Raw genomic sequence first — 26,116 nt, 5'->3', positions numbered from 1 at the left:
GCGGTCGTGGCATTCGATATCACACCGTAATTGACACTGATGTCACTAAACTACCTGAGCAGAAATTCAACAAATCGTGCTCACTGGCAGTGACACTGCTCAATGGTGGTCAACACTCGCGAAAAGAACTATTCCACGGTCGTATGAGTCCGTCCCGAATTGCGGCTCTCGGCACTCTGCAGGCGTTGTGACGACGTAGTATTTCGGCTCTTCTGTGTTTATGCTGGTAACTGAGCGGTAGCGTGGCACCGCTCAACGAGACACCGTTATCTGGATGTTTAGTTGGTCCGCCCGCGCCGTCCTTGTCACCAAACGACCCTGGTATGTAAACTGGTGTAGTTCAAACGCCCTCGCTGCCCTTGAACGAGCATTATGCGTGGATCTCTTCTCCACTGATGGCACGCAAGATTACTCGCCCCCTGCGAGTCGATGACGCGGACGCTGTTTTACCCTCTCCCCCTTACATATTACACTGGCGTCATCGACTTTCCAAGACCAGACTGGACTGGAACTTGCCCATTCAGTCTGCTTCCTCTCTTCTCGTTCCCTCAGCGGGTGAGCTTCCTCGAATCTCAGTACCTTCACGCAGGTACGCCATTCAGGTAGAGCAGCCGGTCGGCGGTCAGAAGGGCCTGCGCCGCGGCGTGGGTCACCACCCAGGTGTCCTTGTTGCACGCGGCTCACCTGGTGGGCGGAGCTACCTGGCCGGGCCGCTACGTCACGCCGGTTCCGGGAATTGCCGTCGGCGGCCGCACATTCCGGTATGGGAAAGCGGCGGTGGCGGCGCAGACTGAGACAGAGCGAGGTAGTGGGTGGACGGGGGAGCGCCGGCGAGTCGGAACGGCGAGTGGCGAGTGGTGACCTGGGATCGTCACTGAGCTGAACGGTGACCTGGTACCTCCAGGCGCCAGCGACCCGAACGGCCGACCTTGCATCGTCACTGAGCTGAACGGTGACCTGGTACCGCCAGCGACCCGAACGGCCGACCTGGTACCGCCAGTGACCTGACCGGTGACCTGGGATCGTCATTGTCCTGACCGGACGCCGAGGTCGGCGCCTGTGACCTGACCTGACGCGGAGGTCGGCGCCTGTGACCTGACCTGACGCTGTGGTGCCGAGGTCGGCGCCAGTGACCTGACCTGTGTCCGTGAAGCTGTGAGTGCCCCGTGATGCCTATGGGCCGGCCTGTGCGTGCGGTGGTGGCGGCGGCGACGGCGGCCGCGCCGGCGCTGGCCGGTCTGCGGGCCGAGCCGCTGCGCTGTGGCACCGACCACACGTGCAGCCTGCACCAGTACTGTTCGCCCGCCACGGGCACGTGCGAGGCGTGCTACGATATCTGCCACCCGGGCACGAAAAACTACGGCCGGGACCGGTGTGAGACCAGCTGCCAAGGTAGGCTTCTGACGACTGTGATATCCTGCAGCCTGGCTGTCCATTATCTTTCAATGCTCGTGCCTCTGCTACCCTGTGTCTTAGCCCTTCCTGCTGTTATTCCATGTCTTCATTCTTATGCATTACTGTCCTCTCACTTGTCCGTTGAATCACCTGCCACCGTCTACTTGCACGACTCGCGCCCACTCCTGCCCCATGGCTGTCCCCCCGCACCTGTTTGCTACTTCCTTTGCCTTTTTGTGTCACCTGGCACTCGATTTGGTGCTGTCACGTGTTTCGATGTATGCACTGTCGTAGTGTTAGTGTGAGTGTGACCCAGAGGCCAGATGTATCCATTGGACGCGCACTTTCAGGTTTGGGGTCACCGAGTTATCGACGCATGCCAAGTCACCGATGTCTGTTGTCCCTTCCATTCTAGAAATCCGCTAATGGGTTGCCGGTGCTGCAAGCGAAGCGAACATACACACATACAATCTAGCGCACAAAGACCCCGCAGTGTGATGACAGGGAGAACTGTTAGTATGTGTTACGGCGGCATTTCGTGTAACCGTCCCATGTATGATTCACTGCCGCGGGAGTGTGATGGCGGTTCGCTCCGTCGGTGTCATAACGTCGAATGGACCGGGGGCGGCCTCTGACATGAGTTGCTGAACTACTGGCTGGGTCACTGACCCCTTTCGACCGTGATTTCGTGACGGGACTACTCACTGCAGCGAGGCCATTGAAATGCTTTACCGAGGGACGATTATCGAGTCTGGGCGCCTGATACGTCCACAAACGGTGTGCTGGCCTGTTTACAGTTTCTCATACTCTCCTGTCTCCTGGCTAACTCTTGATACGCCCGAGCTCTGCTCGGTGCTTCCGCCCCGACCTGTCCTCAATATGCCTCCCCCTCCCTCCCACCTCCATCGAACGGCTTAGACCTTTACGACAGGTGAATTTTTAACGGCCCGCTCGATACTGGATGAGTAGCGCCGAGCTGTAAGGGCACGTGCCACCCTCCCCGCACGCCACCACAGGTGCATATCGATCCTCGACCACGTGCGTTGACTGTGTCGCTGTCGACAGGCAAACACCTTCCCTTCTGGTATATAGGGTCTTGCTTCTGGTGAAGAGGGTGCGGACGGGCGGACGGCTCCGACCCTTGGCACCACCAGTGGTGATTCGATAAGTATACACACAGTCTCTCGGCGGTGGCGAGCTACCCTTTCTGAGCTATAACGCCAAACATAACTCGGTATTTGAACTTACGTCCTCAGATATGCACGTCCGCCGGACCGGGCCGTGCCCCGACAGTACGACTTGCACGTCCATGTAAAGGGCCGGATGTCGGACAGACGGCCGAACCAGCTGCGCAGCGCTTGAAGTGCGATGTTTGCTGCACCCAAGGCCCTAAAACTACAGCGGCAAAGCTCAAAGCTGTACCGGTCAAGGCTGCGTGTTCGAGAGACGTCGTTCAAGGTCTTCGTCCGTCGGTCTCTATGCATAAGACAGCTATGCTGATGCATATGGATGAAGATAAGAAGAAAATTGATGACACTGCACTCTGCAGGGCAGCTCACGACTTCACATTGCCGTGAATGATTAACGATCAACCTCTATCTTACCTGGTAGCTTGCACCGGCAGTGATGCTGGAGCCGCCCATCTCACTCCGAAGTCCGAACTCTGTCGCTGGTTTCCGCCGCGATGTGCTATCGGCCGCACCTCAGTCGTCGCGCGTGTCCTGTACCGGCGCCGACGGAGCCTGAGCCGGGAGGTGCCGCACCTCACGCCGCGCAGTCAAGGTCAGACAGCGGCGCACCGGGACGGAGACTGTCCCGGCTGGAGACGGCGGACACTGGACGGCCCGAACTGTCCGCACGGAGGCGAGGCGGACGGATGAACAGGGACGGTTTCGTCGGGACGGATAGGCGACGCGACTATGGACAGCTGTGCCTATAGACGGAGAACTTTGGTAGCCTACAGGCTTCTGTGGCACCACACGCTGGGCGGGCCGTAGCACTTCCATTTCCTCGGCCAGATAGGCCAGCCTGTGACCTCCCTGCGACCTTTGTTGACCCGTCCGAGTGCCACTGCACCGCCACTTCACGGCAGCCCGGCCGAGCCGTGATAAGCCGTTCCACCTTTTATACTCCTGGCCGACCATAGCGCTCAGACGATGTCGCAGACGGATCTCACTTCACCTCACGTAAGAATCTCACCTGGTTGGGTAGTGCGGCCGGTGAGTCACAGTTCCGACACGCTGAGGGGCCTCAACGGGTGCAGCCGGGCGACGCTGGTCGGGCTTCCCTTCCCACACAGCGCCATTCAATTTGACTTACACGGAATCACAGCGCGAAGGATGGTGAAAGTCGCATTACTTTTGACGCAGTCATGAGGTCAAATGAAGGCTCAGAAAGCTGACGTAATTTTATGGGCATGAGTAATTGAACGAGATCTAGATGAAGTCAGCCTTTCTGTAGAAAGGCTCAGTCTGTAGGTACTGGCTGTCGCTACTGGTCGACTTGCCGACGACCGGTACCTGCAGGCATCGGTTGTCGGCAAGTCGACGTCAGACTAGTCGAGTCATATAAACTCAATTTTACTAGCCCTACCCCTCAATTTTACTAGCCCTCTCCACCCTTTTGAATATGGGGCTAACCTTTTACAGTATTTGTGTGATCGTACTTGTGTTTACACCTAGGTAATCCACTTCTGCAGTGGGATCCTGTTTTCTGGATTTTGAGTGATGCCAGACGTCAGTAGATACTGTTTACCAGCCCAACTAGCAAAACGTCAGGGTATACCTATCAGTCAGTCCGGTGTTCATGTCACCTCGATATCGTTGGGGACCGTCCTGGAATTAATCGGTACCGTCTAGGTATTGGTCGGTACTTATCACTTTGCTGGTGATCGGTTCCGCTTTGGTATTCAGCTCAGCGCCACACACCTGTTTCTCTCGTCACTCAGGTCAGCTGAGGTCACGGTCTCTGCCCAGCTGCATCCTGGCCAGCCCAGAGGTGTGCCGCCGCTCCGTGCCGTCGGCTCGAGGTCGCTGGGGGAGAGGGAGGGGACCAACACGTCTGGGAGTGTCTCTGTTGGTATGCGCCGTCACGGACACGGGGCCTGACGAGGCGCTCTCCAGTTTGAGATGCTGACCAGGCATCCTCAATCGCAGCTAAACATGCTGTGTCGTGAGCCATTGGTACACATAAGTTCACAAACAAATGTGAACTTGTTATTCATGGGTGAGGCAGACTCTTATTTGGTCGTGACATGGGTTTTGAGATGTTCGATGGATCTTTCATAAAGCGAACACACTTCATTAAGGTGTGGAGGCGTTCACCGTCTCATTATGGTGATTGATACACTGTAAAAAATATTGACGAGCTATGTGTCAAAACAAGGGTCTCGAAACAGTCACCAGGTTGTCAATGCTTCCGGTACCTACCACTTGACTAGTTACCGCTTAGTTAGCTTACAGGCTGAGAACTATCCAGATCGTTATGATCCGGTATTGTAATGATACCCTAGGTGTACCTTTGTTTTGAAGTGCTGAATTAACTATCAAGGTTGTCTGACGTTTGTTTTCGCCTCAATCCGAAACGAGGAAGACCCTCATCAAATTATTAGGTGAAAGCCAGGCTCAGGATGATCAAAATACTAGGGGTAGTTTTGTCATAGTAATCTGTGAAGGGTGAGGAACAAGCCGTAGCAATGCACTCGTCACTAAACCAGCCTGAGATTATTCGCCAGGTAGCTGCTGCGTTTCCCTACTTGCTGAATCATGTTTGCACCTTTCCATTTCCAGACACTTTTTACGGCAAATAAATTGTTAGGCTATTTGGAAGGTGAATGACAATTTTATTTCTATAAGTCAATACATTTGTATTTCCGATTGCCCTAAAGCTTTTTTTTAATCGTTTGCGGTAGGTTTTTTATTGTTCGCAATAAAGTTGCGCACCTGTGAATCCTTCACTTAATGCGTTCCCGGCTTCCCGGCGCCAGTTGCGCTGTGCCGTGCCGCGTTCGGTCGGGGGTGTGCGCGTCTGTGCAGTGCGAGTGTTTATCACTGGGCAAACCTGTATCGTTTCCATTTGAGCAGTGTCTAGTTATGAAGAATTGCTTGCCGATATATGACCTGCAGTGATCGACGTTCTGGTTCAATAACTTGCCATAAGCCATTATTCTCAACCAAATTGCGCAGAGACGTTTGCAAAGTTGTCGAGGGGGGGGGGGGGAACAAGAGCGATTTTAAATGAATTGCTCTCCATGCAGTGCAATAGGACTTAGGTTTAATTTTTCGAAAGTTGTGGAGCCGCCCCCGCGGTGTCCGGCCTGGCCAACTCTCTCAAGAACCGACAGCTAACGGAACACTGAAGTTTCACTACGACGATTTCCGCCAAAGTTATGAAGAAAAGGCAAGTGCAAGAAGCAAAACTTCTCTTGGTAATCAAAACTTAGGTTTGGCAAATTCCAAACCCTAAGTCACTACAACTGTGGATATAAATAAGCTGGTTATTGACGGCCAAGCTCTGGCCAATCTGAGGTTCAGACCTATCATCAAGTTCATGAGGCAGCTGCGGTTGGGCGGCTCACGGGCTCCACTGCATAGGCTCAGACAGGTACTCTACAAAATGTCTTCTGTGTTCTTAGGTTCAGATGTATCGATAGGTATGTGCATGCTTCTGATTCGATTGATAACTGTAAACGGGCGCTGGAAGTGAAAGGTTCGCTTGATATACGAAAGGTGCATTGCAAGAAAGCACATTATTTCAGAAATACACTTTCATTTTATCTTGAGCGTTTTTGGAATGGGCCGGATGAATTCGTCATCAAACTGGTAAGGGATTTCGTTTGAAGACCACCGATATTTAATAATATGATGGTCTTCAAACGAATTCGCTGGCAAATTCGATGACTGGATTGGGCGGCGTAGGATCTGCTGGTCATCTGACTATGGGTTGAGCAATACGTTAGTTTTGACCTAGTTTGAGCTGCATTCGTTAAGTAGGAACAAGACGATGCCTCTTTTGAGCATCGTCACTAAACAAGCCACCCTCGTTTTGACATTGTTTTTCGTTATTATTGTTACTAGGTACTTTGTTATCATACACAGCATTAACGAGGACCTGCTTCCAAAACAAGGCAGAAACGCTCCAGCTATTTTTGGGACGTGGTAAAAACTAACCGACACCTGGTAACTGTCATCTGACGAACACAAAACAAGCCAGGGGCTCGCAGCGTGTGTCAAAAGTAGGATGCAAAACTAGTCTGTACCCCCGACATTTAGCGTTGAGAATCATTTGACGAGGGGCTAGTCAATATTTTTTACAGTGTAGCCTACTTTGTAAGCAAGAATTTTGTTAGACTTGTGAGGGGGAATGACGTTTTGCTGCAATAATGTTGCATGCCCCGTTTACAACGTCTCATCCTGCAACGGTCCACCTACCTCGTTTGTTGTCCGCCATTTTCGAGCGCCTGAGAGCCTGCGGGGACGTAGGGCTGTGACCCCTGAGGTGGGTCCGGGTCAGGGGTGCTGAACTCTGTGACCCTGCAGACCCCTGCAATGTAAGGCACCTGGCACGTTTACGGTTGAAGTTCATGGTGACCCAGCCCCTTTTCTCTGCAACCGCTCTTTCTCGTCCATTTTGTCTGGTCGGTGGACAGCGGTCGGGTCACGTGCGATTTTCTCGACGATTGCTGACGCATACGGGACTGATGAACGTTTGGTCAGTGTCCTGTTCAGCATGTGCGCACACGTGACGGTTAGTACATATATGACGGGTATACGAGCAGTGCGCTGGCTATTCTCTCGACCCAGCACGTGCATTTTCACGACTCTCGGAGTCCTCAGTCGGCCATGCCCAGATGGACGGTGAAACTTCCATGCACGACCCCAAAGGGTCATATGTGTCAATGCCCATGGGAGTCTCAGAGGTCGTAGGACCAATATACGTTGCAGATCCCATGAAAGAGTAAGAATAGAAGGTGGTAAATGTCATTCGTTGGACATGGTCCATTCCATGTTTATCGCATGGTGTCACTGCCGCTGTCATGGTCAGCTCTGCCGGCACGGTCACATGCCACCTGTGGCGCTCCCGGCCCGGCCGAGGCCAAAGGTCAGCCATCACGTGCTGTCGCGGCTTTAGAAGGGAGCCGTCAGCGGGTATTATGACTCACCCGACATGCCGCCACACATATACAGTTATCGCTCCGTGCTGCCCCGCGACTCCCGACCTCCGCGGCTCAGCTCCCGACTTATATGTCGGCATCTACTTACCTGTACTAAACGGCTTGCAAAAACGTAGGAAAGTAGGGCTATACAGACGCCTTCCGTCTGTGAGTCATACTGATTCCTGCGTGTTTATGTCGAAGGCTTACATGGTCCTGGGACATGGATGCTAAGTGTTTATATCGCCCGCTTCTCAACTATCGCCCACGCGGAATTGGCGATGTAATGCGAGGCGCACCTTCAAGTTCCATCCTGGATTTATAGCTTCATGGACATCACTTGCATAAATTTAAATTTTGTATGAGACCCTGAAAAGGCGCGACATTCACACTGTTACAACCAGCTTACAACTACTTTTGCTTGACTGACGCTGCGAAGATAAAAAATGATTTGTTGATGTAAGAAAAAGGTCGTAAAAATTGTGTGAAGCAACATGTTATGCATCAATTTTGCATATTACGCGTTAAAAACTAAGGACGGTTTAGGTCTCGTCGTGTTGTTTCCTTACAAATTACATAAATCAGCTGTCCTGGTAGGTTTGTACTGATATCGCTCTGGTTAAAAACCAGCTAAGCCGCTGCTCTTATTCTGTTTAAAGCGAGCCATTTCGAGTGAAATAGGATTACCCAAGCTTACATCATGTTCAAACCAGGGGCGCCGCCACGGATTTTTGACTGGGGGGGACGGACTGACCGACTGAAAACCCAAAAGTAGACATTCTTACCGTGGCTTTTTCGGTCGGATGCATTCAACGTTTAAAGCAAATATGCCACTTTTAACATAGGGTTTTGAACTGAAGTAACAGTTTTGTAGCTTGAGCTGAGACGAGAACAAATAGGAGCTTTTATGACCCAACGATCAACTAGCCAAATATATCGGTTTCGATTTTAGGTTTGAAGACTGAAGTCATTCCCATAGATTACACTTTGTCATTCTCTTACCGAGGAATCGATTCCCTTACGGAAAAATGCTAGCCAATCAGCATTCAGCTGGTTTGAATTACGTGCTATGCTTGGTCAACGCGTAATCAGTTTCCGCTGCAATATAGGTAAGTATATAGCCTCTACGAAAGATGGAAAATAGAAATGTAAAAATAAATATAAAATCCTTTTGCAAATATTCATTATTTCCTGACCATTTTAAGTTTAAAAACTCATAAAACTGTAGCAAAACAACTGGTTTGAGGAAAGTAGTTTAGGTTTAGGGGAAGGGAAAGTGGGTGTATTGCGCCCTCCTAACCAATTGCGCCCACCAACATTCCCACGGATTCAATGGCATGTTTTGAATTTTGTGTTCGAAAACATTATTTCCCCCACTGGATAGTTCCTTTTATGGCCCAAGCTCCCCGATGAAGCCAATCAGCAAGGCTCATTACGCCGTCAAAGATGTTACGGCGTTTTCTTAGCTTTTTTGCAGCATTTTGAACCGTTTGCTATAAAAATGTGTGATATTTGTGTGCTTTCCAGAGTGATATTTAGAAAGAAAAACTCTTTTTTCATTATATTTCACTAAAACAGTTAACTTCCTTCAACATCTGTATGATAACTTCCACGCTTTTATCAAAAAGTACCTCAATTTTAATTGCGCCCATGGCAATTGCGCCACGGGGGCGCAAATAGAATAATGGTGTAGCTATTGTATATCACGACAGCATGAATGCATCATTAACTGATTGCAATAAAGAAAGAGTTTAATGTCAGGCAGGGGAGCAACCCGCTGTCGTCAGTCCGCAAATTATTTCTCTCGTCAAACTTATAATGCAGCTGCCATTTAGGCTACGAACTTGTGGTGTAATTGACAAAATACGACATTTTCAACATGGACTCAGGCGTGAGGGGTGACAGCTATGATAAAAAAGTAAAAACTGATGTCATAAAGCTGTCGAAACAATAAAAATTATTAATTTTGAGAGAAACGATTGAAAATGTAACCGTATAGGCGCATACGTTCACATATATCTAGTCGGTTACAGTAAACGTTTTCGTTGCACTTTTACAAGCGTACGAACACATGTAAAGTTATCTACCTGGGCAAAAAACATCGCGATTTACACCTACATTTATTATTTTACTGTATGCCTGGCCTATTCAAATACATTAGCCTGAGGGGTGTGGTAATAACTGGTGTAAGCAAAGTGACCACGGTCAAAAACGAATTACCAAGTCAACATTTTGGGATGGCCTCGTTCAAAAAATGGCTAAGAGCTTCGGTCTAGACAATTATTTTATCGTTGGCATACAGTAAAATACATACCAAACTCGGCCGGTGATAAATTTTCAAGACCTCAGTCCTTACTGATTTTTGAACTCGGCCTTCGGCCTCGTTCAAAAATTCAGTAAGGACCTCGGTCTTGAAAATTTATTTACACCGGCCTCGTTCAGTATTGTATATAACCAGCGTGAATAACATTATGAATGTTAAAGTAAGCCGCAATGACATTAGACTGCCGGGGTGTATGCATTCCGTCTCATTCGCTTCGCCATGTTAAAGTATAGGGCGCAATTGGGTTCTAATTGCGCCATCCCCCTGGCGCAATTTACAGCAGTTGTTGGCAAATGCGCCCTTTTACATGTTTCTGAAAAACAGCTGTCAGAAGCAAACGAAACATTATTAATTGATCGGGAGGCTCTTAAATCGTAGCCAATGAGTTCCTCTTTGAAATGGTCACCAATGCATGCTTATATCTCCAGCGGTTTTCTTACAATTAGCGTTTTTCCTTAAGGTGGCGCAATTCACCCTCCTTCCCCTAGGTATTTCCTTAAAGTTATGGCTATAGACCGCATTCCCACCGAGTACCTATACCCTTACACATCTGATGTCCGATTCAGTTTGACACGGCAAAGCCTCGTGTTCTATCACGGTATAATTGCTGATGTATGCCACTAATATGATCGATAATGCATATTGCATAGGTAATGCATATTGCATACCCGCGTGGGGGAGGGGGCATTGTATAGTCACAAATCTCTCTTTTTGGTTTGTGCAAGAATCGGCGCGAAGCGCCGCGAAAATTGGCAAAAAAAAAACATAAGGCAAAACTGCTCCAAAATACGAATTTTGCAGCCCGTGTAACAAGCTTGATACCAGAAAACCTTAGGTCAGGAAAACCAAGTCAAGTAGTCAAGTCGCCTCAAAGTTTTGTGGTCCTGTCAACCGTATAGCTTATTTCTTAGAAGCTGGAAATTTAGTGTAGCGTGACTGCAGAAGTGTGGGGTCGGAGCCGGAATCAGTCGGAGTTGATTGTTTTGGCCAGTTTTGGCCAGAGTCGGAGTTGAAGTCTTCGAAAATGTTCGGATTTTGACTTCGAGGTCGGATTGGGGTAGAGTCATGCTCTTGGCTGGTTAGACGAAATATATTAGGCCCGTGTTCGGCCAGTCGTGTTATACGACACACGTTGATCACGATATCAAAAATCGGCAGTTCCGCGATGACAGGTCGGATAAGAGCTGGAGATTTTGTTGGCCGAGATGGCAGGGGTCAGACCAATGCATGTAGGCCCACGCCCCATATACTGAGTATCTAAACCTCCTGGACCCTCTCAGATTCGGCACCGGCCGTTCCATCTCTTCCATCCTCAAGACAGTCAAATCCTTCTTCACGCCGCAACCCCCTGCTCCGGGCTGGACGGACAACTCTAACCCATGCGGGAATGGCTCCACTGGAGCTAAAGTCCTTTGCCGGGTGCAATGAGTGCCAGTGGGCTGGGCTGCCTGTTCAATTGGTCGGGTTCATCCCAAGTGGCTCACTGGGGTGGCTGCCCCGACTAATGTCTCCCACTAATTCTTTCATACTTGCGGCTTTGAAATGGTCTCATTGGACCGAAGGGCCTAATCAAATTTCGAGTAGGATAACAACTAGCCTTTTGGGGCGACCAACGGAGCGAGCGAGAGGGTGGGGTGGGCCTTGCACGTGCGAAATTGCGAGGGGATACATCCAACTAACTTGTGCACTGCACCCTTCTAACCGGTCCCTAACGATGTGCCAAATTTGAGCGCAATCGACCTAGCCGTTCTCGAGATCTGGAAGCGGCACCCTGCACGTGCGCACGTGCAAAATGGGTCCCAACTGACTTTTGCACGGCACCCTACTAACCGGTCCCTAACCATGTATCAGATTTCAGCACAATCGGCTCAGCCGTTCTCGAGATCTGGAATCGACCCCTGCATGTGCGCACGTGCAGCAGCACCCCAACTGTGGCACATGGATATGCATTGCCTAGTGGGTATACCTACCTACATGCCAACTTTCAGCGCAATCGGCCCAGTAGTTGCCGAGATATTGAAATTGTTACAAAAGTGACACCTCTTCGTTTTGCACGTGGCACGTGCATAAGGGGTCACCCACATGCATCGGGAATAGTCCAATACTTGGTAGAAGGAATGAAGCTACCCTACAAAAATTACCGCGTGTAAATCGGTCAAGTGGTTGCTGAGATATAAGCCTAGCAAAAGCGTGACCACGGCATACTCAGAAATTTCCGTTAACCTACGAAAGACTACCCTCGCTTCGCTCGCTCCGTAATGAGTTTGGGGGGGACGTCCCCCTTCCATTCTGAGAGTGGGGGGGACGCGTCCCCCCCCGTCCCCCCCGGTGGCGGCGCCCATGGTTCAAACATAGAGTGGGCTATGGTATTTACCCAGCTGGGGCGGCGCTGTAAATGGGTAGGTTGACAGACTGGTCTGCAGCCCTCAGTGACTGGACGAATTCGGGTCTGTCTGCTGGGCACTGTTCACTGGTCAGATTAGGACCGCAGTCGTTGGCGAGCCTGTAGGAGCGTTTCGATGGGTGGACGCTCCAAGCAAGTTTGTTGGGTGGCGAGGAGGGGGAAATGACCGTATGATAAGATCGCTAGAAGTGATTGATCAACTCAAGAGTCAGGGGTCACTGACAACTGTCACTGAGCCACCACCTCATCGACCAGTCACCGGCGCAGTACGAGGGGAGAAGCGCGCTGTTCAGGGCAGGGGAAGTGCGGCCTCAGTTCAAGATGTGAAGTGACCAGCAGGCGCGTAACCACCACTGGGGACACTGGGGACCGGTCCCCAGTAACTTTTGGGTTACTGGGGACCGTCCCCAGTAAAACCGACGACCTCAATTTGCTTGAATAGCCAAATATTGTCTCTAAATCGACGTGAAGAGTAATATGTAGTCAACGGAAAACAAAACTGGATGTTTTGTTTAGCCAACGCCCGGGTGGGCCTCTCAACCAACTTAGCCATGGTGGGGGAGGGGGCTTTTTGGCCACACCAGATTACCTAAGCAAGCTAGAAAGACGCGGCAAGAAGCAGCAGATAGCTCGCTACAGTATCTTTCAGAATTACCTAGGGGAAGGAGGGTGAATTGCGCCACCTTAAGGAAAAACGCTAATTGTAAGAAAACCGCTAGAGATATAAGCATGCATTGGTGACCATTTCAAAGAGGAACTCATTGGCTACGATTTAAGAGCCTCCCGATCAATTAAGAATGTTTCGTTTGCTTCTGACAGCTGCTTTTTCAGAAACATGTAAAAGGGCGCATTTGCCAACAACTGCTGTAAATTGCGCCAGGGGGATGGCGCAATTAGAACGGCCAATTGCGCCCTATACTTTAACATGGCTAAGCGAATGAGACGGAATGCATACACCCCGGCAGTCTAATGTCATTGCGGCTCACTTTAACATTCATAATGTTATTCACGCTGGTTAAATAATAAATGCAGGTGTAAATCGCGATGTTTTTTTTGCCCAGGTAGATAACTTTACATCTGTTCGTACACTAGTAAAAGTGCAACGAAAACGTTTACTGTAACCGACGAGATATATGTGAACGTATGCGCCTATACGGTTATATTTTCAATCGTTTCTCTCAAAATTAATAATTTCTATTGTTTCGACAGCTTTATGACATCAGTTTCTACTTTTTTATCATAGCTGTCACCTCTCACGCCTGAGTCCATGTTGAAAATGTCGTATTTTGTCAATTACACCACAAGTTCGTAGCCTAAATGGCAGCTGGCTGCATTATAAGTTTGACGAGAGAAATAATTTGCGGACTGACGACAGCGGGTTGCTCCCCTGCCTGACATTAAACTCCTTCTTTATTGCAATCAGTTAACCCGCGCCCCGCTGGGCTATTCAGCCATACGCGCCCTGCTGGGGGGGGGGGGGGGCAGATTCTGCCCCCCCCTGTCTAACTTCCGAACCGATGGTCGTAGAAAGACGGGGAAAACGGCAATCGAAAGCTCTCAACAAGGCGGATCTTAAGAGCCCAAATTTTTTTGCTTAAGTAGGTCAGAGGTCAGGTCAAGGTCAGGTCAAGGGTACAAAATGCAAGTTTCTACAGTATCGGCCTTGCACCGTAGTTGCCGAAGAATGGACTGAGACTGATTGCCCAAAACGTGTTCTTAGACTACCAAGACAATATTCGTTGCACACAATGTCATTCAAAGGTCAAGGTCAAGGTCAGGTCAGGTCAGGTCAGGTCACCAAAAACAAAATATAGAAAAGGGCATGTGCGACACATGTTTTATGGGTCATTTTACTCATGGAATTCAATAGGCACACTCAATAAGTGATATGGACCACCTCTGCATGAGTTTCAGGTCGAGGTCAGGTCAAGGTCAGGTCAAGTGAGGTCAAATTTTGAAGTTGGTTGTTAAGGCCTAAAAAGGTGTCTATCCGATGCAGTTTTTCACGGCGAATCGAATGGTGCTATTTTTGTTTCCGTACGAGGTCTAGAACTTCCAAAAAAAAATCATTTTTCAAAAAATTTGTGTGTCGTGACGTCATACAATTTTGAATAACTCCCACATTTTTGAACCGATTCTTCTAAAAATTGGTATGTAGGTGCACATAGACCACTTCTTTGACATATATTTCGGTTTTTTCGACAAACTCAAAATTTTGGATTTTATAAATATTTTCCCAAAAAAGTCAGTTTTTTGGAAAAATTTTGGCCAAAATCCAAAATTTTCAAAAAACCGAGATAGCCATTTGATAGACAAAGTAGAATCACGTATAACCTTTTTTGTTACGTCTTGATTCCTTTAAAAATGAAGATGTTAGCGGCGTTTGAAATTTTGCCGTTTTTGAGGCGAAAATGGCGAACATGACGTCACTAAAACGTCAATTTCTCAAAAATTTTCCGACGGGTTTCGCTCAAATTTTCAGGGAACGTGTCAAATTGATGTATGATAAGGTACTGAAAGTTTGACGCCGCTGGCGTAACGCGTTTAGAAGTTATTGGCGAAAAACGGGAGGGGGGGGCAGATTCTGCCCCCCCCCCCCAGCGGGGCGCGGGTTTATGATGCATTCATGCTGTCGTGATACAATAGCTACACCATTATTCTATTTGCGCCCCCTGGCGCAATTGCCATGGGCGCAATTAAAATTGAGGTACTTTTTAATAAAAGCGTGGAAGTTATCATAAAGATGTTGAAGGAAGTTAACTGTTTTAGTGAAATATAATGAAAAAAGGGTTTTTCGTTCTAAATATCACTCTGAAAATCACACAAATATCACACATTTTTATAGCCAACGGTTCAAAATACTGCAAAAAAGCTAAGAAAACGTCGTAACATCTTTGATGACGTAATGAGCCGTGCTGATTGGCTTCATCGGGGAGCTTGGGCCATAAAAGGAACTATCCAGTGGGGAAAATAATGTTTTCGAACACAAAATTCTAAACATGCCATTGAATCCGTGGGAATGTTGGTGGGCGCAATTGGTTAGGAGGGCGCAATACACCCACTTTCCCCTATGTCATTTTTGATCACGTCATCGCTCAGGTCACTGGAGGTCACCAAAGGTAAAATTTTCACAAACTTTTATTCCCAATTTTGACAACTTTTCACAAATTGGCGCATACGTCAGGAACCAATAGAGCTGCAGTGCTGCGGGAAAGCGCATTCGATAGCTTTTTCAAAGACCTTTCTGAGCAATGTTCTCAGTTTTGACCTAAGGTCAATGACTTAGCTTCCAGGTTGGCGTTTTGCGGGAAAGGTTTTTGTATCATAACTTTTGACTCAAAAATAGCATGGCGCTGATTTTACCGGCATCGCGTTGGTCTCGTCGAGACGCATGGAAGGAAAAGGTCATGTTGCATGTCATGCGATTGGTATTGTTGAGTTGAACACATCCATGGTGTTTGCGCTCTAACATGTTTCTACCTAAAGTAATGGTAAAAAAACTGTTGGAGATGTTTCATGACCTGAGATGATCTCAGAGGCATAGAAGGGGTCACAGGTGCAATTTTCCGGTTCAGTGTGTCATGTTTACCTGTGTCGGTGCGCGCCGCGGTTGTGCTTACACGCGCAAAAAAAATGGCAGGTGTGGCCAAAAACGCCCCCCCCCCCACCATCTCCCCCCACACACTCGGGCGAAGGCTGATCCTGAAATATTATATTTGGTCTTCGCGGCCTTCCATGTGGTCCCCAGTAACTTCAGACTCGTGGTTACGCGACTGGTGACCAGTCCGGCGGGACTGCGCTGTGGACTGCAGGGGCAGAATGTGACCAGTCCGGCGGACTACGCCATGCGGACTACGGGAACAGAATTTGGTCAGTCCGGCGGAGTGCGCTGTGGACTGCATTATGGACTGCGGGGGCGGAATGTGGCCGCGGCGCTGTGTTTTATCGATGTGTCCGCGGCCACCATCGGATGACTCAGCGCCGGACGAACCGGTCGATGGAGGCCGGTGGCGGCACTCTGCGCAGTCCCCGACAAACGGGCGCCGATCACCGATACCAGCAGCGGGCACCAGCCACCACCACCAACAACACCAACTGTCCAGACGAACCGGGCACTGGCCATCAGCGATGCCCTGTTTCCCCCTCTCCCCCCCCCCCCACACACACAAACACATACACACTAAGGAGTCGGATCGATACGTCGAATCGATACCTACCTATAAGCCGAGAATAAGACTCTGCTCTTGTCAATATCCCGTCTCCTGGACAACGCTACTTGTCTGACCACTCTTCTAACCTCGCTACTCGTCCACATATTTGCGAGGCTCCCGTCGGGCCTCTCAGCCCTCTAACACCGCCGCGACCGGTCGCCAGCAGCCTGCCAATTTACCTGCGGACGGCCTGTGCCGCGGATTCCCTTGACGTGAATCATCAGCACCGGTGTGCGATTGTACACATGTCGGCGCATGGTGGCTGCAGCAGGGCCGTCGGAGGGGGAGGGGTGGCGGAGCGGAGAGGTCTGGTGTTAGTGGCCTGTGATGAGATCGAGTCTCCGGAGGTGTTAGGCGCGTGGGCGGGGCGGAAGGGAACTGGAGGGGCGGGGCGGGGCAGCACTCGCTGGAGAGTCGCGTTCCTAGCAAAGAAAAATCGAGGGCTTGGTTTGGCATCCCGGATGGCTAGTAAGGTCGACTAGGAGAGTCTGCCCAGACGGCTGGGACAGGGGGCTGACGACTGACAGCGTGACAGGCGGCCCCTGCTGCACAGCTGACGTTAGTGACAGCCCGTGTGAACTGTGACAGTGTGACAGCTGGGTGACATCTGACAGTCGGTGATGGATCGGCCCCGGATGTCATCAGGGTAGGGGTTAACGTGTGGACCGCCTTCGATATTCTGGTAATTCGCCGTCAATTTAGTTTCTGTTCAGTCATATGTGATAAGCCGAACCCACGCACTTCCTTATCAGTTCGAAATATCATGAAATATAGTATGCTAGGCTCCTGAATCATCGAATGTGTGCCCTGCTACAACCGTTGCATTGACTATGCTTATATGATTGCCTATAAAAGCATACCCACACCGGGAATTGAGGCGTGATTTAAGTCTATATCTACCTTATAAATGATGGCAGTTATTGCTGATAATACAATGCTGTTTGAAATTGCGTTTGTCCCGGATATTGCCTGAACAAAGCTGGTTTCATTCTAATTTACCCGAGTTACAAACCGGACGCGAAGAAACAATGACTGACGTTATACCATAAATATTCGTGTTTCGATGACTGGGACTGCGGGGATCCCGTTCGGCAGTTTTATACGGCCTGCGGACGTGCCGATCAGCTGCCTACTCCAGCCAGGGCAGCTGAAACGGGCTAAGCCTGCGCGGTGGGTGGCGATGGGAATCGGTAGGAGGTGGAGTGTCCAAAAGTTACCCATGTCATAATGTCTGCTGGGCGAGACTTGTCGACAGGGACGATTATTGCCGACATATGACACGTTCAGTTTGTCTGTACTTGAGCCGTCTGTGGAATGATGGTGGCCATGGTTCCCTATTTTGTAGGCGATTGTTCCGTCTCTTGTGGGCACGGTGCTTGGCCCCTGCTTGGCCCTTTCCTATTTAGGACTGCAGCTGTGCCTCTGCTGTCTGTGTGGGTTCAGCACGCTCTGCGGGCCGGAGGTCAGGCACGGAGGTCATCAGGGCGGAGTGGGTGGCCCTGTCCGTATGATGTGAGGGCGGTTCAGTGCACCTGCCGCCATGGGGCGTGACTGGCCAGCGGCCGCCCCTCCCACAGATGACGTGTTCTAATGCAGCCCGGTGGTCAGCGCCGGATGAGCGACACCCGCGTCCCGTGGCTCCGTGAGTGAACGCATCGCACCACACGATTTTACTCGAACAGATCAATGCCTGTCTCCGCCAGCCAGCCTTGAGCGTATAACTAACTGGTACTGGGCGCTATTGGTGTCCGCCACGACCACAACTCACATGTGAGGCACAGCTGGGGTAGTGCTCACGCTCACAACCACGCTGTCTTTGTGCCATCGTCACGGTCCGGGATAGGGGTGGACGGACGTGAAAGCAGACCAGTGCACCGACTGTGAGAATCAACTGCATGGATGAGCGCACTGAGCTCAACCGATTACGGTGAACCAACAGCGGTCAGCAGTTTTGGCGGAGCGCTACAGGTCGGAAAACGGCATGGCTTCATGGGCCATGGTCGAGTGCACATTAACTATTAGTCGCTGTCGCCTGTCGATAATACACACTTAACACAGCCCCACAGGGATTGTGATTTTGGCACTGCGCGCCGGACAGCACGTCACTGATCTGATCAGGGGGTGCATGCATCAGTTCGTGGGTGCCAGGGACTAAGAGCGGTTGCATTTGTTAGCCATTTATTATCGTACAAGGACTGAGGAAAGACCTGGGAAGGACAGAGGCAGTCGCCAGGGGAACCGGTGTGAAATTAAAGACGCACACCGCTTCAGGATTCTTCAAGCTCTCCGCGAGAGGGCATGAGTGAAAACGTTTACGTGTGGAGGAACCCAAGCTGGCTCGGACTTCTCCCCCGGTCAGATCCAGTCGTCTAGTGATGTTCCGCTCCCTTCTCACAAGCCTCAGTGCTATGTTATCTGTGTAATAAGTGTTCCTGTTGTCTGCGGGTAGCTGTTACGTTGTTTTCTGCACCGCCTGAGTCGTTATCTTCGGATATAGCGGGCACTTTGGTTGTGTAGCTGTCCTTCTGTGATAGAGATCTAGATGTTCGCGATCACCGACTCGGGAAAGTGAGACGAATTCAACCGCCCGTACAATCGCGGTTATGGTATCTGATTGTGGTGCAAGGCTTAGCAACGATCCGAATGTTACAAACTACCCCTCATGGAACCCGCTCGCCCGAGTGCAGAAAAGGTGCGGTGTGATTTGAGCTTGTCTACAGCTACACCGCCGTGGTTGAGCGATGTGCTGGAATTTCCGGATGGGGACGGGGGCGGGCCGCCCACCACACGGGCGAGGGGGTCTCCCTTTCCACCCTTCCTGTGTGATGGACGCGAGGGGTGGGCACTGCCTGCTGGTTTCTCTTCCCATGGGCTATCTGTGCGTCCCTTTTACCTACATCACGTTCCCTCCATGCAGTGCGACGAGCGACGTTGACAATCCTCACGCCTGCTCATCCCTTTGGTGTCATGCCGGTATACCTGCCGGCCTCCCCCAGCCTCCCTCGAGAGTCGAGCGGGTGCAGATCGGTGACACACCTACACGGTGCACATGAATGCAAGCGGTCTGCTCATGTGCAAACCCTTCCCTGTGGTGCATGACCTTATTCAGAAACGTGACACTGAATGAACATTGTGTTGGGAATGCCGACCAGCCAAGGCGGCGGATGGCATCCGCACGTACTGTGCCGAACGTGTCAAGCATTGGCTTATGCATAACGATTAGGTAGGCATAGGAACCTTTAACCTATATAGTTAATGGCCATTGGCTAAAGGGAGAGGGAGGGGGGGGGGCTGGCTTCAACACGTCTCGACTCAGACGACGTCCGCCTGTGGCTCATGAGGTCGGCACGACGCGGCGTACCAAGCCGACCGAGTTTCCTGCTACACCGTTGGACCGACCACGACCGTCGCCCAAGGCCGGGCTGCAGGGACTTTTCTGCTCGTGCCGCTGCGTTACCGACCGGAGAGGTTGGGTGCTACTCTCAACGTCTCCGGGCGAGACGCGAGTCATGAGATCGATCTGCATGTCCGCCATCCACTTGCTTCCATCTACCCGACACGGGCACGGCCGCCATACCTGCCACCAGTCGCTACCGCTGACCGTGGTTTATGAATCACGCTGTGTCCGGGAAGGTCAGGAGGGGACAGTCGGGGAGTCCGATACACGCCCCAAATGCTGTGCCGAGCCCTCTGTGCCCTGCTTGGCGTGCGGTGGGCCTTCTGCCGTGTGGAGGCACGCAGAGCGATATGAGCCGCGATTCAGGAGCCCGCTCATGAGTCATCCACATCATGACGAGACGTAAAACTCGTGACGAAAAAGTGGCACACGACGTCGCTTACATGAGTTCTACCGCTGCATGAAAGGTAAACCGACGTTCATGCCATGAAGAAAGCTGCCAAAGTAGCGGTATAAGCAGGTACAGAAGAGTTATTTATTTCAGTGTTATGAGCTAAAACACCTCGAAATGCCCGATTACGGTGGCTAGACAGCTAATCTCAACCAAGCTCTTCCATGCAGGAGTCTCTCCAGCGGGCTGGTTTGGCCAGTGTCCCTGCCGCCTCCCGTCCTAAACCAGTTCTCTCCCGCTCGTCAGGCCGCGGTGCCGTTTGAGCCACCTCGCACCTGTTGGCCCGCTGCGCCCGCCCTAACCCCGCTGTGCCGTGCCGCTCCGTCGCCCGTTGCCCGCCGCCGCGGGGGGATGAGTCAGACGGTCACCGCGCCGCGCCGCCGCGGATGGCAGGCGGCACTGGCCGCGAGCGCCGCCGCCGCGGTCGGCCCGGAGCGCCGCACGTCCGGTCAGTGCTGGACACGGCTCCATCAGTCACATCTACCAGCCGTGTGGGATGGGGCCCGCGATAGCCGAGGCTGGATCACATGCTGAAAAAATAGGTCCCCTTAGATGGTGTAGAGGACGGCGAATTACCCCGCAGTGGGCGGCAAGTAAATCTTATTTACTCGGAAAATGCCGACGATTTAGGAATATGTGGGGAGCTGTTTGTTTGATCAAATCGGCGACGGCCAAGTTGCATGTGCTCGTTGTTTCTAAAGGAGCCACCGGCAGGACTATGTGTGAATCATCATAATGGTTATTATTAGTCCATATCAGGTCGGGCTGGCTGCCACGAACTGAGTGGTGACACGGAACTAGCTGGTCACTGTTGAGGGTCAGCGTCGTTACTGAGCATGACTGAGTCGCAATAAGTTATAAGGATGCGTGTCTTCTTTCAAAACTGGTGTGAAAATTTATCTGACTTTAATTCTTCGAGTATTCATCTTTGTTTCGACACTGCTATGGGCGCAAAATGACCTTTGCTGTCGGCGCGCCCTAAAGCCCCAATAAACAAACAAACAACAAGTTTCGACACTGCTCGCTTCAAGTTCCCTTGGTCTTGTGAGTGTTTATTGTCGACTTCTTAGTTAAAGGATAAATGAGCGTACCTACAGTGCACCGCCAATGGAAAAGGTTGAACTTCTAGTGTCCGAAATGTAGGTATAAACGTGTAACTTTGACGTTACAGGCGTGCTTGGCCTATCGTGCTCTAACCCTCGCCCTGGCAGGGCATTTTTCATAACACGGCCTGGCAGGGGGGGGGGGTCGATGCGACCCCCCCTCGCGATTGGCTCCTATGGCACCTAGAAACACCAAATTTGGTAGGTAGGTGGGCCCCCCGGAGTTCTCGCCCCTGTGCAAATTTGGTTGCTCTAGGTCAATATTTAGGGGGGTTTTGGGGGGTATAAATGTAAAAATTTCACTAAAAACAGGTCAAAAGTTTTTCGCTTATAAATTTTGATCTAATTAAGATAGAGCAAAAAGAAAAGCACCAGTGAACTCAGCACATCAAGGCGCGTCGAATGATATACTTTTTAGCTTGCTTAAGTGTACTTAAAGTTTTTCTTAATTTTTAAGTAAACTTTAATAAATCAATTAAGTTCAGGTTAACCAAATTGCATCATATCGCATATCATTCGATTCGGCTGATCACCAGGAACACAATGACACCATTTGTTAAGCTCTAGCGTCATTATGTGCCAAGTTATTGGCAAAAACGTCAGTTGACCTCAGTTGACCTCATTTGACCTGACCCATGGATAAGTACACCAAACAAAGAAGCACTAAGTGACCTGCTGTTAAGTACTGTGGTTTCAAAGCACAAAAGTGATAGAACGAAGCGGATTTCTCCAGTATTTTCCGAATTTAGTATTTTCCCCATAGGCTTAACATTACGACGTAATGACCTCTAACTGACCTCAGGTCAGTGACCTCGAAAAACCCGAACTATATGTTATACAACTCGGTGAACTTAGCACACCCTGAAAGTTTGAAGGAAATCAGTCCAAAACTGTGGGCTGGACAGGTGCAAAAAGAAAATTGAAATTTGACCATGACCTTGTACCGGTTTTTCTGACCTGGTGACCTGACCCAAGGTCACCCGGACCTGAAATTTTCAGGTCATATGTAAAAAGGTTGCCCCATAGGCTGTGCCAAATTTGGCGGCGCTGCGCGCCGCCGTTTTTACGCTATCTTCGAAAAACCTTAGGGGGGGGGTCGCATCGACCCCCCCCCCCCCTGCCAGGGCGAGGGCTAACATAATCCATGTCTTCTGTTCCAGACTACCTGCACGACCTCAAGTATCAGGGGAAGAACGACTCCATAGACGTCACAGATGGTAAGTAAGCTTGGAACATACGCTTGGAATCGCCTTTTCCGATAGATGCCTATTTCTTTTTTATATAATTGTTATCAGTCCTTCATGACTCAACTTTGACATTGCCGTCCTCCCTTCCTCCAGTGATGGCGCGGGTGGAGGGCGACGTCCACCGGCTCACCATCATGGTGTCCGTCATGTTCGTCCTCTTCATCGTCTGCTTCGTCGGCCTGGCCTTCTACGCCTGCTCCAGCTACCGCAAGGCCTGCCGCCGCAGGAAGACGGCAGACATCGAGAGCAACAGCATCGAGCTCAAGAAGGTCGGCGCCAAGCTCGCCAACGGCCTGGCCGTAAGAAATGTTTCTTTCCTGATCTCGACGATTCAGAAGGCATGTTATGCGCGCTCCTGTTCAAACATACCTAATTTTGTCGATAAATCATGATGATTTCTGATGTTTATGTTCACTCAACACCAACTTTTGCGTTAATATAAAGTTGCTCCGATAATTTAGCTTTGGTAACTTCGACATTTGCTGAGCATGTGGTTTTGCTCAGAAGCTGCACTTGTAGTTGTGGTTTTTGGCACCGGCCCGACTTACAATCACTGATATGACCAATGTTTGCCGCTTATAAAACTTGAGGCGACTTTTGGCGGCTTATGGACTTGTGAGCTGTTCACTTGTGATGTGTGGTGACCTGTGGTGGCCTAAGGCCTTGTGGCCTGGTGACCTGTATTATTGTAGCCTTACCACTGATCACCTCTTACCAGTCACCTGATGTGCACCTCTAACTCACCTGTGTCTATCTCCGTCTGCAGGCGCCGGCCGGCCCTCCGGTCATCAGCCCCAAGTCGAGTACAGTGCCGCAGTACGCCGTCGGCGGCCGACCCAGTCTCAGCTTCCCGGCAAAGCCCGGCGAGGAGGTGAAGCGCCGCAGCCGCCACCCCTCCGAGGACACGTGCCCGGGCGACTACAGCGCCGTCTACGACAACCCCGCGCTGGTGGCCACACCGCCGCCGACGGGAGGCGCCGCCGCCGCCGCCGCCGGGGGCCGCCCGCTGTCGGTCGGCGGCACGTCGCTCCAGTCACGAGACTCGTTCCGCCCTCCCGGATCGGTGCCAAGCTCGGGACGAACGGAGAATGGCCGCCGGCCGCGGGAGGTGGACATCACAGATATGTCACCGGCGACCACAGTCGAGGCCAACTGAGAGGCAGGTTGGGGTAAAGAGGGATGTGAAGTCAACCAACGAGCTCAGAGGGGTGATGTGAGGCACCGCCATCTCAGAGGGAAGGGTGATGAAAAAGACCATGTCTGCTGGATCAAATGAGATCTTTGATCTTTTTGCAGCCTGAGGTCTTCTGTAGCTGATGAGGCTGATGTGGTCGAACCCTGAAGGCTGTTGAAACTTGAAAGGTCCACTGATGGCAGCTAGCTGATCACACCGAGAGCAATGGAGATATTTTGAGACGGCATTCTTAGCGCATAACCGGTGTGTTCGATCCAGTTTGTGCAGCTGAATACGGCACAACTAACACCCATCGAGGTCGTTCAACATTCCATGTTATCCTCGACCATCCGTGCTGTGCGCTTCAATCACAGCACGTGAGTGGGCTCGTGATATTGATGAATCCGAGCAATACTTGTTGTAACGAATAACGAGTATTGTCGGAGATTTGAGGATTTTGTGGGGTTTTACAGCCACGATTGGTGAAAACATTATGCCGCCAACAGCGAATGGAGCAATATTTCGAGGACGGTGACATTCGTTGTTGAATGCATCGGCCTAGGAACTGAGACGCCTCACCGGCGTGAGCTACTATGTTTGTCACCCAGCTGTCGATGCATAGCTGTCTGGCTGATGTGACACAGTGTTTCGTGGTCGTGCCTGTCGCACGTCGCTGCCGTTGTGTTATACTGCTGTGAGCGGCGCTACACTAGTGCCACCTGACGGGAGTTGGAGGAAGTGGAGCCTGTCAGCTAGGTATTGTGGACGGTCGGCCGGCTGGGTCGAATATGCTTGTTTTCGCGATGTCTGGCAGACTGTAGCCGCTCACGTCACGATGTCGTACGAACCACGACCCGATTTTGGACGTCGCTTCTGAATGAATTGTTTCGTGATGTGCTGTCAGCCGTGCTGGCCGCTGTTGTTTTACAGGACGTGGCCCCGTCACAATGTTTTCATGTGCCGAGCTGTGCCGTATAGGGCAGCTCGTCTTGTACACCATAACGCGTGTCTTTCCTGTCAACCGTCCATTCGGTGCTCCGTAAAACGAGCACACACAAATTCGCTGGTTGTGAATTGTACCGTTTAGATGTTGACGAATATGACGGATTGTGTATTCGCGGTTGTGGCTGTTGATCGGATCTGTGAGAGAGCAGGTGTGCTGCTGCGTGGCTCGAGCTCAGTGTATGGTTGTGTATCTTGTTATGCGATATTTGTTCGGTCGGCATCTTGCGAAGGAGACGGGCCAGCGCTCCGTGTTGAGAGCTGCACCCTGTTGAGGCATTTTGGGCGGACTCGTGGCGATGGTGCGGCGGTGTTTTAGTGATGTTACGCTGGTCTGGGACGGTATTTACGACTCTGCGGCGAGCGAGAACCCCAGATGTGTGTATGTATTGTCCAGACCGTCCAGTGTTCAGTCTTGGTACCGCACTGCGCCGGTTGAAAGCATGGTCGTTGGTCACATCGCACTCAGTTTTAGGGCGCGGTGTACGTCTCTGAGACAGTCGGTAATGGGACGGCTCGCTGTCAAATACATCCCAACGTTCATTGTACAGCGCGGTGTTTTTATCCCATTGTTATGTTTGGTGGTGTTTGGCGGAACGACAGCAGTGCAACAATTTAAACCAAGATTTTATCTACTTTTAGGGCATTACTGTAAAGGCAAACTCACAGAAAATAGCGAGGATTGATGCAGCAATGAAAATGTGCAGAAACATGCCGGCATTAAAGCACTCGTAACCTAAAAAAAGTCTTCTAGTGATTCAGGTCTCCTCTCTCAAGACTGAAATTTGCGACCTTAGCCTCTGCACATCTGAATGTCTGTGATGACGCTGATGACCGGCCGGTATCGGAGGAGCCACATAGGTGGCGCTTTTTGGCTGGCTGGTGCCTGAGAGTTTGGTGGTTCCTGGTTTGCACTCGGGTGGAAGGTATGTACGATCCCGGACTCCGTCACACAGACCATAGGCTTCGGAGCACTTTCCTGCATTTGGTTATTTCAAAACAAAGACATTTACTGTCTCCATTTGAGATGTCAATCGGATACCTCAACCAACTTTTTGGTATACCGATACCAAACCGATACCAACTTGGTACCTATTTGATATTTCAATCCTAATGTGTTTGACATTTTGTTGGTATTATGAACCCTTACTAATGTATAAGAGGCTAATAAATTGGTAAAAAGTTGGTATTTCCCTCATATTTCAAAGTTGGTTCGGTTTCGGTATTTCCCCACGGTTTTGGTTGGTATTTGGTTTGG

The 26,116-nt window shown here is 50.7% G+C and overlaps 1 protein-coding gene across 1 annotated transcript; it reads left to right on the top strand.

Annotated features, from left to right (window-relative positions):
- Window positions 1–107: 107 nt before the first annotated feature.
- LOC122381716 lies at window positions 108–25,408 on the top strand. Its single transcript, XM_043366204.1, has 4 exons — window positions 108–1,392; window positions 22,596–22,652; window positions 22,776–22,981; window positions 23,449–25,408. Exons 1-4 carry the CDS (start codon window positions 1,170–1,172, stop codon window positions 23,836–23,838), a joined length of 876 nt encoding a protein of 291 aa, XP_043222139.1. The 5' UTR covers window positions 108–1,169; the 3' UTR covers window positions 23,839–25,408.
- The last annotated feature ends 708 nt before the right edge of the window (window positions 25,409–26,116 follow it).

The sequence above is a fragment of the Amphibalanus amphitrite genome, unplaced genomic scaffold (genome assembly GCF_019059575.1).
Source record: "Amphibalanus amphitrite isolate SeventyFive unplaced genomic scaffold, NRLGWU_Aamphi_draft 000126F_arrow, whole genome shotgun sequence".
Taxonomy (NCBI): domain Eukaryota; kingdom Metazoa; phylum Arthropoda; class Thecostraca; order Balanomorpha; family Balanidae; genus Amphibalanus; species Amphibalanus amphitrite.
This window is presented reverse-complemented; position numbering and strand designations above follow the sequence as displayed.